The sequence below is a fragment of the Siphateles boraxobius genome, unplaced genomic scaffold, assembly GCF_051911475.1.
Source record: "Siphateles boraxobius isolate OS27281-9 unplaced genomic scaffold, OSU_SipBor_1 68, whole genome shotgun sequence".
Taxonomy (NCBI): Eukaryota; Metazoa; Chordata; class Actinopteri; order Cypriniformes; family Leuciscidae; genus Siphateles; species Siphateles boraxobius.
The window spans coordinates 13,640,021-13,654,176 of NW_027509195.1; the positions used below are offsets into that span (position 1 = coordinate 13,640,021).

General features: G+C 38.1%; 2 protein-coding genes across 6 annotated transcripts; both read right to left on the reverse strand.

The window, feature by feature from the left end:
* Positions 1 to 1,243: 1,243 nt before the first annotated feature.
* On the reverse strand, positions 1,244 to 8,286 carry ccne2 (cyclin E2). Of its 5 annotated transcripts, none has more exons than XM_077214943.1 (11): positions 8,000 to 8,286; positions 6,332 to 6,364; positions 6,155 to 6,230; positions 6,001 to 6,054; positions 5,255 to 5,403; positions 4,791 to 4,926; positions 4,553 to 4,699; positions 4,196 to 4,426; positions 2,675 to 2,786; positions 2,432 to 2,589; positions 1,244 to 2,348 (listed from the first exon to the last, which is right to left on the reverse strand). In XM_077214943.1, the coding sequence occupies exons 2-11, from the start codon at positions 6,343 to 6,345 to the stop codon at positions 2,244 to 2,246; spliced, it is 1,182 nt and encodes a 393-aa protein (XP_077071058.1). In that variant the 5' UTR covers positions 6,346 to 6,364; positions 8,000 to 8,286; the 3' UTR covers positions 1,244 to 2,243. The 5 variants fall into 5 exon arrangements, with proteins under 5 accessions (XP_077071058.1, XP_077071055.1, XP_077071060.1 ...); XM_077214940.1 differs by lacking the exon at positions 8,000 to 8,286 and adding an exon at positions 7,300 to 7,724 and having other exon boundaries at positions 6,332 to 6,372; XM_077214945.1 differs by lacking the exon at positions 8,000 to 8,286 and adding an exon at positions 7,300 to 7,385 and having other exon boundaries at positions 6,001 to 6,051; positions 6,332 to 6,372.
* An 850-nt stretch (positions 8,287 to 9,136) lies between these two features.
* On the reverse strand, positions 9,137 to 14,105 carry tp53inp1 (tumor protein p53 inducible nuclear protein 1). The gene is made up of 3 exons (XM_077214948.1): positions 13,961 to 14,105; positions 11,396 to 11,747; positions 9,137 to 11,318 (listed from the first exon to the last, which is right to left on the reverse strand). Exons 1-3 carry the CDS (start codon positions 14,082 to 14,084, stop codon positions 11,066 to 11,068), a joined length of 729 nt encoding a protein of 242 aa, XP_077071063.1. The 5' UTR covers positions 14,085 to 14,105; the 3' UTR covers positions 9,137 to 11,065.
* Positions 14,106 to 14,156: the final 51 nt, after the last annotated feature.

The following is a 14,156-nucleotide window of genomic DNA, read 5'->3' on the forward strand; positions in this document are numbered from 1 at the left end:
CTCCAAGCCACCATAATGCAGTGGTATGTGGGACACCCATCATTAAAAGTAAAAGCATGTGTTTGGAGTGGGTTCTTTGTCTCAGAGGGTCTTGCAGGGGGTTGGGAGTTCAGGGGTAGTACGCTTAATAAGGAGGGGACAGTCGTTCCCCAGAACTACACAATAACTCACACAACAGAGGCATTGTAAGGAAAGTCCCACATGTCTGGCAAACACCTCTATATAGAGACCAGCTGACCACTGCAATAACATTTATCAAATGAGTGTAATATGTAACAACTTAGCAAGAGACCAATGCCTTATCCAACTTTAACAATAAGAAAAACTCCTTATCATAAAACTGAACGTCTCCTGCTAAAACTTTGAACTGTAACAGTTTCCTGTTAAAGATGATCCACACATTGTATATCAGGAGTTTGTCTTTATCGTCTTTCCTCTAAAGTTAATCTGGAGGTGAAAACAGCAACAACTCCAGTGGCTTTTTAGGGGACTCAGACGTCACAACAGCACCTCAACGCCCTCATTAGGACAGTTTGCAAGTCAAATTTGTTTGTCTTAGTGCTCTTCCTTTGTCACTCCACCAAAAGGTACATCAGCTCCCCCATGCCATGATACTCACATGCCCCAGTGAAGAGGTGACAAAATGGCTTCATGTTAGATCAGGTAGAAATGTTTTACATTTCTGTGGGTAAAAATATTAAATTCTCAGTATATGTAAAACATTTATCTTTAAATTTAGACACTTAAGGACCACCTAAAATGTATTAATTCACTGCAATATATAATATCACACCATATGGCAATCATTTAAAAACAGTAATTACAAATTTTCATTTATTTTCAGATATTTTATCTAATTCAATTGAATGTTTGGTTAAATGTGGCATAAGCATAAAATGAATGCTTATACTGTATATAGAAGGGCCATGAACCCTTTCTGGTATATGTTTGGCTCTTTATTTTTTATGTGTATATAGGCTATATATTTATAGACTAGGATCAGTAAAATAGTAATTTCAAATAAATGCTGCTTGTTTGAACTTCCCATTCATCAAAGAATCCTGAAAACAAAATGAATAATGATTTCCACCTAAATATTAAGCCTATATTACTAAACTGCTTTCAACAAGAAACCTTTCTTGAGCAGCAAATCAGCATATTAGATTGATTTCTGAAGGATCATGTGACTTAAGACTGGAGTAATGGTTTTTAATAATGCAATTTTTTTTTAATTCACCCACCACTTAGTCTAAGCACAAAGAAGATGGCTTTTTTCTTTCATTTTTTTTAATAACTTCACATTGTAAATTACAGAATATTGACATTGTTATTGTACACATATACATCTTATGTACAATTCATAGTACTTTTCCTACTGTTCTTATTCCAACAAATGTAGCTAACATCATTGGCTCAAGTCCAGGTCAAATTTAAATCAGGCTATGCTGCAAACAAGGCATGTAATTCATAAATAGCGAGCACCTCAAATTATTAAATATGCCTTTGGCATTGAGGAAAGAAAATTTGCAATTCAAATAATACAAATCTACCTATATGAAATAAATACGCAGTTTGCTTAAATTCAGTTTGGTTAAACTCACTTCTGAGGGGTAAAAACAGTCAAGTCTTACAGGAATATCTTCCAATCACAGGAGAATAAAAGCATGGGAAATAAAGAAAATAAACCACTAACCGATTCTGCTCATCTTACAGGGTTGTCCGGTTTAACAAGCAGACTTAGCACCACTGGGTTGACATTAGACCACATTAACGACAAAATTCAGAACATTTCATAACAAGCGCACAAATACACACACGCAATAAAATTAAATTGTATTTACACAACATAAAGGTAACATATGATCCATGAAGCAGCAGCATTTGTGCAGACCTCTAAACTGGCAATGTGGCCAGAAGTTCGTAAGCGGGGTAAGTTTGAGACTGAGATCATTCACGTTTCACTTCTAGCTTTAGAAAATGGATTTTAATCCATTTTTCGATGGAAGGCACTTTTGAGTGCTTCAAATACTGCTTTGAGTAACCAAATGTAGGTTCTCGCTCACTTTCACACATAACATCTCAAGTTTTGTGAGCTACGGCATCTCAGCCTTTGATTTGTTTCCTATAGACCACCCAAAAAGTACACGACTGTATGTCTCTGGATGCGTTGGTCTAGAAGGTCTCACATCTCTGGGCTGTGATAATAATGAAGACTAGCTACGCCATGTTTTCCTCAGAACCCGTCAGACAGCAGGTTTCTCAGTGCTTTTAGGAGGGGTCAATATTCCCGCTACAGCCAACGGAGACATCCGGTCCAAGCTGTCCTGCTGCCGATCATGTGCTTCACTCTGAAAAGACACACAAGGTTGTTTTAAAATGTGTTAAATCTTAAATAAGCCTGACTGAGGAGACAATGAAAATGAGAACTGACCAGCATGGCCAGATAGTCCACGTGGGTCTGTGTGTTGTGTCGATCTTCTGCCGCCACCTTTTTGAAGTCCTTCAGCTGTGGTCTGGGCCATTCACATACTGTCCGCACAAATGGGTTCATCCACCGCACACAGCTTGATATGCTGTCCCATGTGAGCCCTAGTGGGAAAGAAAAAGGAAATACTTAGCCCAGATCAGACAACAACTTCCATCCTTAAAGCACATCCAAGATCAAAAAGCTCACCTGATACTTTATGGACCGTTTCAAAAGACGTAAAGTGACAAAATGCAGCAGCAGCGAGGACTCCATACTGGTAGTCCAAAGAATTAATGTCCAAAATGCAAAGATCCAACAACTGCAGAGAGGATTCAAGAGTCAGAAGGGGCGTCAAGATATAACAAAACAACAATATACATACTCACTTCAAAGTAGGGCTGGGCAATAAATCGATTAACTCGAATGTGTAGTTTACACCTTTTTTTAAAATGAAAATCGGTTTTCTCTTTAACAACCGCCGACGCTCCCATCTGGGCTCCCGTAGTTCCGACCGGGCTCAGCGCTTGCCATGTTAGAGATACACAAACAACATGGCAAATGAGCAAGACCGCAGCAGCAGAAGCACACCCGCCAAAAACATTTACAAGCTGTATCTGCAGGCCCGCCAACTCTCACGAGTTCACTGTGAGACGCAATTCTGTCACTTTTTACACGCTCTCACGACACGCATCCATTTTCTCACGCAGATAAAAATCGCGAAGCAAAGAGGACACTGACACCGACAGACAAGACAGAGCAGGTTACTATCGATATGAAACAGATTCTCAGCTCTCAGATTCTGTCAATTTTATTACAAAATTCAAACAATAAACACCGTTTTGGCGCTTGTAAATGTGACGTGAAAGAACGCAGCAGATCTCAGTTCAAGCGGCACGTGAACCGAACATTACTCTTTACTACAAACTTACCGAGATGTAATAAAATCGATCGATCAGTGTTTTTCAACCGCGGAAAGATGTCCATAAAACAGCTGGAGAAGAACAACATATGTTACGTAACGTTACATTTACCTCAGGATGGCTTTTAATGACCCATAGCACGCATGTTAGTTAGACGCATTATAAAATAAAAAACGCATTATATTTAATTTGAGTTGGTTTTAACCTTTAATAATACCAGCTGACAGGGCTCTCTGTATGCTTACAGCATTAGGTGATTTTTTTTTTTTTGGGAGAACAATTAACACATTAACGTATCTACTGTACCTATTTATCCAAAGGAATTTATATTGAATCAAGATCAGAATCAAATCACAAGAATTGAATTGAAATTGTGAAATTTGTGTTAAGCAATAATAAAAACAGTAGCATACCAGTAAACTTAATAAAATAACGTTTAGTTACCAAATAATTTGACAATCACAATACACTTGTGATGCAAGTTTTTTGTTTTTTTACACAATCCCAATCCACCCATTTTATTTTATTTTCCATTTTCACTGCTTTCAAAGACAGGGCCTGTCCTCTTGTCTTTTTGGCTTTTTGTTTCTGATTGCACTTTAATGGAGATCAAATCCCAGAAGGGAATATTAAAACAAAATAAAGTTAAAACTTGTTTTGAACAATTTCTTTGTCATCTGCAGATTGATTTTAAGTAGGGAGAGAAAAAAATCGATTTAAATCGTAAATCGGATTTTTTGTGAAAAAATCGGGGATTTTTTTTTAGACCATATCGCCCAGCCCTACTTCAAAGGAGCTAAAGTCTCACCTGTGCGATTTGGATGTAGGTTTCCTGTGAGAACTGAGGAATGAGGAAACTGGCATCATCCTTCAAAGAGTCCACTTGAGAGTAGAGCTTCAACCATGAGATGACAGTCTCAGGACAGAGGTCCCAATTTAACGCCTTCAACATGACAAGCTCTTTAGAAAGAATCTCCTCCTCATTACAGGCCCCGTCCGTCACATAAGCAAACTCCTGCAGCTTTGGCGGGTAAATCTCCTGTCAAACAGAGATATTTGTGAGAAAAGTGGAACCGTGGAGTTCTGTGATGTTCTTCAGTTGACTTTAATATTGACTACAAAATGTATTAACACTGTCAAAACAAAGTCTCCACAGTTTAAGTACCTCTATCTTTGAGGCAATGAAGAGTGACGTTATGCCAATGAGCTGCAGTTGGTCTTTGCCAGTGTCTTTCTGAGTGAGCATGAAGCGATCAAAGATGTCCTGAGCCAAGTAAAACGTCTCTCGGTGCAGAGTATAAACTTCGCTGACCTTCACAGAAAGAATTCAATATCATATTAAACACTTAGATTACAAGAACAGAAAAAAAAAGCTTCACAAATGTGGATGAAAACAAACATACCTCTATGAGCCAGTCCAGTAGAATAGACCTCATTTTGGGCTGCAGGGCTGGATGTTGCTGGATGAAGCCCTTGTCATGAACATACTTCAGCTCCTTGTTCAGCATCTTTATCCACACATCATCTGAACTGGCCCAACTGTCAGGACAACAGTAAATTAAACCAGAGAGAAAGCATTGAATGATATTCAACTTAATAAAACGCGTTCTGGATATCACAAATTTATCCTGCTAGTGCATTGCAAAATGCTGGTAATAAACTAACAATATATGACTCGGGAAATGTTTAAAGTGGTGATTAGCAAATCAAGCCAAATAGTTTTTACTGATTTTGGATTAGTTTCTCCAAAGGAGAAAAAAACAGGTAATGTCGTCATGTGTTCATGTCATTACGCATTATTTGTAATAAAAAAAACAAACATTTACTTTCACTTTTCAAAGCATGAGACGCTGTGATCAGGTCCTACCTGAGGCATGGCAGTGGAGAGGGCTTCACAAAGAGGTTCTTGAATCTGAAGCGCTTAAAACCAGAGAGGTTACCGGTCTCCTGATGAGTCTCCTTCTGAGGAGTCTCGATTAAGACACTGGGATTATTATCACCTTCAAAACAACGGTTCTAGAAAAATAAACATATGCCGTTACTACTTGGGTTATATGAATAAGGCTCAACCAAATACACTTACATAATAGGCATGAATAAGAACAGAGTAAGCATAGTGTTTCCATTACTTTTCTTTTCATAAAAACACTTATAGTGTGCATAGTATATAGTTTATATTCTGTATTGCTGCACAGGAATATCCTTTCAGGTATCAAATAGCAACATTTCATGCTTCTGATTTTATTAATACAGCAGCTTCAAAACACACAGTTAATACTAAAGATAACAAAAACTATACTAAACAATCCCCCCCCAAAAAAAATCAGTTAATTAAATATTTTTTTTCGCGGGCTGGTGAATAAAGGGAATAAACGAGGGAGGGTCTGGGCGTGACGTCACGGAGTGCTGATTATCCCAGTGAGACCATTTCTGCGCATGACTGAACTACTGCATAATAAACTGACTGCTAATGCAAAACTAACATAGGCTATATGCTAACAAACTAACATTCCTTAAAACAAACACAATTAGTTTGGCTCTTTTAACTCAGGATGAATAATACAAAGCATGTACAAATATACATTTTACTAATGATAATAAAAATCATCTCACCTGAATTTCATAATTTTGTTTCTTAGCTGCTGACGGGATTCTTCTATTGCACTGCTGAAAATAAGGGTTTGATATTTAAATATGTGCGTACATTGGAAAGAAGATAATACAATTTTCAGTAACATATTATGCCAAATAAATAGAAAACGCTCACCTCGCCTTTTCTTTTCCTCTGCGGTTTGTTCTGTTCAGGTGCGTTTTCATTTCTTTCTTGTAATGTGTGGCGACTACTATTGAAATACAGAAGTAATAAAAAAATAAGTATTGTCGTTTATTTAGGGTTGTCGTAAATAAAATATTGATTTTATACTGACAAACAAAAAGGTCTTACCTGCGTCTTGACATTTTCTAAACAAATGGTGTGCTATTCTCCTGTGAACCAGAAACATACAACGTTAATTCACAATAAGTTAATTGACCACAATTAAACGAAGAATAACGTCGTAACTACATGTCGTCTATAAAGCACTATTGAAATATATTTAATAAAGCGTTTAAGAGAAATACTTTTGACAAAAAGTTTTGACAATAACGTTAAGCCATTTGAATACAGCGAAGTACATGACCAGAAATAGTATAACTTATCATACTTCTATAATTCACACGAACTAAAAGCAAAACAGTTAAAAAATCTAAAAGGCATTAAGAGTAAGTGCAAAGTCTGCACAAGCTGTAGTATTATAATTTGATGTTTTTACAGAAACCAGAAATACGTGATCCAGTTCTTTAGGTGTATGAAAGGAAGGTCCCCGCCAATTTACATGAAGCGGGAGACTACAGCTGCCCTCACAAAAACCCATCTGAGAGCTATTAAAAGCGCATTAAACAACAGTTTAACCGAGAATACTGTTCAGGGAACACCTTCGTTTGTAGAAAATCCATACGACTCTTCTCAATATCAATTATTTTCTTAATTTATGAAAGGAGTTTACAAAGACACGTCCACGTACATACTACCTAATCTGGCGCCTAGCAGAGCTGGCTAACTTTCAGCAACATCCCCCTCTGAGCTCGATATTACAGTAAACATTTGGCTATGAAATAGTTCTGAAAATATGAATCTTCCCTTTTTCCTAAATAATAAAGCTAAATACAGCTGCTTTTTAGGGTCCCGCAGGGATCTTCATCTAGTCGTAGATAGATGACTGGTTAAAAGGCTCAAACATCCGTTTTAAAGCAACAGTAACATAAAACAACAGCACGGTTCTTGCTAAACCATGATTGTAACACGATTTTGAAGAAGTAAGATTAAAGTAAGAAATATTATATGTGAAAGAAGACTAAAGTAAGTGTCCTTACCGCAGAGTTCAGTGCGAATGAATGAATGAATGGCGCCAAGCATTATATAGTCAAGCGGTTCGCGGCTACTGCGCATGCGTGGCGATCTATTCAGCTTTTAAAAACAACCCAAAAAACTACATATGACATTGTGTTTTCGAGCTAAAAATGATCAGTTGGCGTGATGTGTATTGTTAAAAAAAATCCGCATAGATTTATTTATGATTATGTTGATCATTTTTGAGAAACCTACGGGAATGTTTGTAGTTTGTAGACTTGCTTTTGGCCGCGCCGACCTTTGGTTTAAATATGTTAAAAAACGCGCTTTCCTGCTTTCCCGGTTAAACGAATCCGGGGCCCGAGGACCTAATGCATCACATGCGAGTGGGTCTGTATGTTAAACATTGCATTTATCTGAAATTATGAGAGTTTTTTTAGTCGAAGGAGACGCTTCCTAGTTTGACAGCTTCTCGTGGGCGGGGATTTGATTCGGTCTGACCAATCATCGTTATTCCACGAGAAACAACGTGCTCTTGTAAACAAACCCATGAGAAGAGAGATCAGCCCTTCTGACAGGCAATGAAAACCTAGTTGAAATTTTTTTTTAGCGTCAATCCTATCGTAATATTACATGCATTTCGCAATCATAGGTGTAAACGTATCAACTAGAAGGTTTTTTTCTGTTGTTTTCAAGGAAATTTTAATTCTGTCACGATATAACTTAAGTTACCATTTTTTCTGACAAAGCGTTTCTATGTCTCTTATTACCTGGTTACTTTGTTATTTTGATCCAACCATACATTGACATGAACACACTATTATACATACTGCAGGGTTTCCGGCGAGAGAAACACAAAATAAAAGACAGTTAAGTTAATATAAAATAAACGCGACAGTTTCGTACTTAAACACGCGAACAAGCAATACTGCATTCCATCAACCATTCGAGGGATCAAAATCCCCAAAATAAAATTTTGGAAGCGAAATCGGCGCGCATTCTTCAACAGTAATCCCGCTCAACCTTTTGTGTATCTTAAAATACGTCACATCCGGGGTGAAGAAAAGTGCGTGCAATATTAAAATAAATGACTTCATGTACTTCATGAATGTCTCCCAAATGCAAAGATCCACAATATTCTATGTATCATGAACATTTACAAAACTGTAAATTCTGAATGTCTGATGGATTCACTTGAGAGGACTTTCCAAACAATTCAGCCAGTACAAAAAGCTAACCTACCTAACTACCACTGTCACCAATTAACTTCCTTATAAATAATTTATTTTAAAAGCATCATTAATACTAAAGCAGCCACGATTGATACACAGGACATAAAAATTAATCTTTTCAGATCTTAATCATTTAGCAAAAGCCTCCATATTAGCTTCAGCATAACGAATACAGATTTCTGTACAAGCAACAAGTCACTTGGCACTAGAGGAAACTCACTACACTTCCATTTTACCCTAGCATTTTAAATATATATTTATTGGGATGCATGTAACCATCCAGTTGAAGAACGAAGAGGGCACAATTAAATGAGTACAGTTAGAAATCTGCATTATTAAGGTTAATACCCACACTGGCACAATGAATAATAAGCTTGCACTAATCATGGCTTGGGATTCTTGAGAGATTAGTTGGGTTGAGTTACAGCTTGGTATGATTTCGTGAAACGCTCCTGAGTGGAAAGCTTTCATTACAAGTTGGTGAGGAGGTTACAGTATAACTTGCACATATGATGCCAGAACATGCAAACTATAAGGCCTATAAGGCCTAGTCTATAAGGCCGGCATCATACATATACATTATATTTGAACATTTCGTTTTACTAATAGAAAAGGAAGAAAACATTAGTTTGTATTAAAACATTTATTGAGAAGAGAGTATACATACTGACAAATAGGTTTCAAGACATATGAAATTAACAATTTATTTGCAAATTATACTACCCATACAAAACAGTTTGTGTATGAAATGTATCCAAAACATTTCAGTTCAAGAAAAAGATAAATAAACAATGCTAAAACCCTACACTTTTGGCAAAGTGCTGTATTATTCCAGTAAACTAAAAATCAACCAAAGCATAGTCTAAAATTTAGCAATGCCACAGAAAATATTCTTCACACATTAAACACAGAAAACATTTGCTACATTTCGTGTAAAAAGTTGACAGAGCAAGTGGCTCACAGAGACAAGTTAATCCTCTATGCGTAGTAAAATTACATTTGTTTGTGTCCCTTTGGACAAATTTCAAGTTCTTCATGGATGCATTGTCATACTGTTCAACTGGAAGGCACATGATCCCCAAATGCATTTCAAGGCAAAATGAAATCCCTGTTGTGAATATACCAAAACTCGAAAGAGGGCCTCTCCAGTATTACTCGAGGAATATAAAGAGAACCTTCCGTCCCTTCCATTCCCTTCGTCCACAGGAAGAAATGTCAGAAAATGCAATATACTGCTCAATGCAGACTGTAGCAAGAAAAAGAAAAGAAGAGAAGCTGTAGTTGTTTTCCTTGAGTTGCTCATGCATATAAAATGCATTCGGCTGAATGTCAGAGTTAATGAATTCAGTTTAATTCATTTAGGGGGAGACATTTACCTTGGCAGAGTGACAGGAAATTTACAACACCAGGTCTCGAGCGATAAAGGAATAAGGAGTAAGTTCATTGCTACTTTAAATATTTCGCTCAGCAATATACAACGTGTAACTAAATAAAACATGAAAAAGGCATATTACACAAAAACTCACTACATTGATAAAACAGTTTCACTCCGTCGTCAACGTTTTTAACAGTCAATTAAGGGAAAGAGTTTGTTTCACAGTCCTTGGAGGAGCAAGCGTTTTGCTTTCATTCAAAGTGTGAGATGCACATTATGTTAAAGATTTACATCAATTACAAACATGGTAACATAGACATTTACAAAGTAAGAGGTTTTCTAGTATGTACAGAGACAGTTTACTATCTGCAAGTAATCTGCATTCTTAGCAAAGAGCAAATGTGAACAGTGATGACCCTGAGACATGTACTGCAGATATAGAGCAAACATGAAAAATAACATTTCAACACTTGATGCGTTTTTTTTTTTTTTGTTGGTTTTCTCACCTGTTGGAGAATTAGCACTACACAGTCATACATCAAATCAATCACTAAAAATAGGAAAAAACTGCTTACATACATATCTATGCCGATAACACACACTCTTATCAACTTCATACTGATATGTAATATATATTCAATATTTTTTTCTTTTGAAAATATTTTGGAAGTTTTTTAAATATATTTTATATATTTTTAAATCTACTATGGAAACAAGGCTTTTAGTGATAATAAACCCAGTATACTTTACCATTTTTTTTAAAGAAGATAAAAACAAAGAGGAAGAAAGCACTGATCTACAGAGTCACAGGCAGGTTCCTTCCTAACCATAAAAGTGCTGCTGATGATTTCATCACTGATGTGAATGAAATAAGTATGGCTTCAAAAAAGCAAAGAAAGCGTCAAGCTGCCTATACATGTTTGAAACGGAGCACTACAACATCATGCTCACTTTAACAAAACACTTGGTTATTCAACCTTCATGACATATAACATAAGACCGAACATAACAGATGGAGCTTATATAGGAAACATGTGTTGTGATGCAGACACATTCAGGTCGATCGGAACCTGCCGTGAAGTAAAGTGACCTATGGCATTGATTCTAAAGGACTCCGTTCCTTCTGGCGAATTCTCCCAGTGCGGAGAGGGCGGCGTGCGGGGGAGTGCAGTGGAGACCGTCTCAGTAGTTGTACTGCCTCTGCCCCGGCTGGTGAACGTAGCCTCCAGTGGCTTTGGCCTGTCTGGTTCCGCCTTCGCGCAGCAGGTTGAGGCGGCGGAGGGCGTTGCGGGACAGCTGCTGGCGCTCCACTTTATCACGGATGCGCTGAGCCAGACGGACGTTCTTGGTCTGCTCCAAAAACCCTGCGTGAGCAGCGACCAGAGCGGCTGCGTAGCAGCCAGAAGGGTGACTCGGCCGACGCTGAACTTCAGACCTACAAAGCCAAACAGAATCTGTCAGATTCTAATATAATATTATATAACAATAGAAAACTCAGAATCTGCCCTTTACCTTAAAATCGATGGCTCACGGGTGGCGTCCTTGGCAGGTCGTTGACGAGGGCTGTGAACGGCGTACACGGACATGCTGGGGTGCTCGATCAGCAGGTTCTCCAGAGGACTGGTCTCTAGCAGGACCGGAGCTCTGCCTCCAGCCATGAAACATGGCGGAGGGGTGATGAACCAGCTCTCTTCCAGCCCACATGTTGCCTCTAGACGCAAGAAGTTGCCTTCCTCTGTGTCGTTGTCTGTTGCCGAATCCAGAGAGGAGCAGGAGGAGCAGCGCACAGGAGAGTCCAGGGGAGCGACATTGTCAGAGCACACATCCACCAGGTCATCTCCACACACATTTGAGCAGGCTTTCGCTACAGAGAGGATGTACAGAGAGGGTGTTACTACAGTGAAATTACTATTTGAATTAAACTTCAGTGTTTAACTCCATTCGCACTGTTCACAACATTAAAGTCGGCATGAAACTGAAAAGTTGTGATCATCTTTTCTTTCCTATTGTGTAGTATATCTGAGCTTCTCGAATTAGAAAAATGAAGGGCAGGAATTGATTTTGTCCATTGGGAATCAATTGGAGTATTGTATCATTGTCATTTTAAAAAACGAATAATGTACATGGATAAATTATTTACAACGAACACTGCAATATTCCATAAAATTTTAATGAAACCTTGAATGACTTGGCTTGTTGAGGAGAGGTGGGCTATTCATTTTTTAAGCAATTATAGGAGTACTATTATGTTTAAAGTCATATGTAGGGAGGAGAATATCGCACAAAATGACAAAAAGACTGCCTAGAATGACCTAGCAAGCACCTATCACCATCTTAACAACCATACAGACCATCTTAGCAATGACTAAAAATAGCTGTCAGTGGGTTTTCTTTAGAAAAAAAAGTTGTTTTTTTGTATATCAAACTTGTGAAGTAAATAAAATGGAACCAAAATTCAGCACTGGTTTATATCCAAAACATCATGTCACTGGCTCTATGGAAAACAAGTCATGTGTATAGACAGAAAAGAAGAGAGTCAATATTTTTGCCCACACTTCATTTCTATTTGTACTCTTTGTGGCTCCTGGCAGGTAACCAAAACTGGTGTAAACAGCTGGCTTTTGGGCAGTCTTTGAAGCATTACACTTTCAGCGGCCTCTAGAGGGCAGTGTGATTGAACAATCCTTCACTCCCATACTTCGACTGACCAAACACTGCAGAAACTTGACAGCCATCACATGCAGTTCATGTGACAGATTTGAAAAACAGTGATAACAATTCATATATTTGCACTAAATGTAATAAGACTAACTAGTCACTAGAAAGTCCCACACCCATAGCACTGATGTTACACACACAACTTCCCTTGCTTAGAGCCACACCTTGTTTATCTGTAGACTCGCAGCATCCTGCCAGATGACATCAACTTTTTCTCAACTCAGCTAGTTAGAAAGCTCTTAACCTTCTTATGGCACTCTTCAATGTCCCCGAGAAGCCAGTTAACCTTTAATCCCCTCACCATGATGGGAAAATTCTCACATAAAGATATTTCCATCAAGCTATGGATATGAAACGAGATAAATGTTTTTAAATCTCCTGTCTAACTCAGCCTTCAGGCAACGATTGATGTTTGTAATAATTCTGTGTTCAAGGCCTACTCTCGTTATGAGCATAAACGGTAACTTAATCTGTCCTAATTTTACCGCAGACCCCATCTAGACACTTTTGTCTGACAAGCTAAAAGCGTTGTTGCCCATAAACATGTATGTCTCCTCCTGTCCTAGCAGAGGTAAACTGGGCCAACCAGATTGCCTTGCACCTAAAATATTCACACACACACACAATATGAGAAGGCCTGTATTTGGGCAGCTTATGAGAGGCATCATGTTAATGAGGGCATTGCATCTGTGCCAGGTTTTACAGAATCTGTAACATGGCTCCAGCTGACCATGTCATCAGTATCAACTGAGGTGAGGTAGGGTCATATCATTCATAAGAGGACGTTTGCATGCCATGTCTGCACTGATTTCGAGGGGAAATATGCAGGAGTCTGTTGAATGCATTTAACAGTCCCAAATTGCAGTTTGCAATACCTTTTTATTTCAGAGTAAAACGGAATATTCTATGAGAAAAATGTAGAGCGAGACTTGACTCTATATGTCGGAAATTTGGGGACTTCTGTTCTATGCATCGGTTGTTGATTCGATTTTGCGATGTGGGCATTCCACTAAAAATTAATAATTTACAATAAGATCTATAACATGCGTTTTCATTTCATGCCAATTTTAACATTGTCCCATGGACTGTTCGGCTTGTGATGCCATACGTAAAAATAAATGTAGAAGAACAGCAAGTACATTTTGATTAAAGATTCAAAGAAGATTTAAAAATTTGAAATACCATGATAAATAATTTTATTTTCATGTTGACTTTGATTGTGTTAAACGAAAATGAGACTTCATCACCCTCATTTTCTTGATGCAAACTAAGCCTGTTCCTATCAGCATTTAAAAAGAGCACAATGTCCATTTTCCACTTTGCTGATCAAAAGCACAATATGCAAGAAAGATCTCTCACCTAGATAATCGACTAGAATCCACTCATCGTCCTCCTCCTTCTCGTTGAAGTCTGGATCCACAGGACATCCACTGCCCTCCTCCAGGGAGTCTCCAAACAAGATGCTGGTGAACCTCTGAAACATGTTTTTGTCCCGGACAGAGGCGTGAGGCAGGACAGTCCTGCTGGGAGTGGGTGAGGGCCAAGCTCTTTGGTC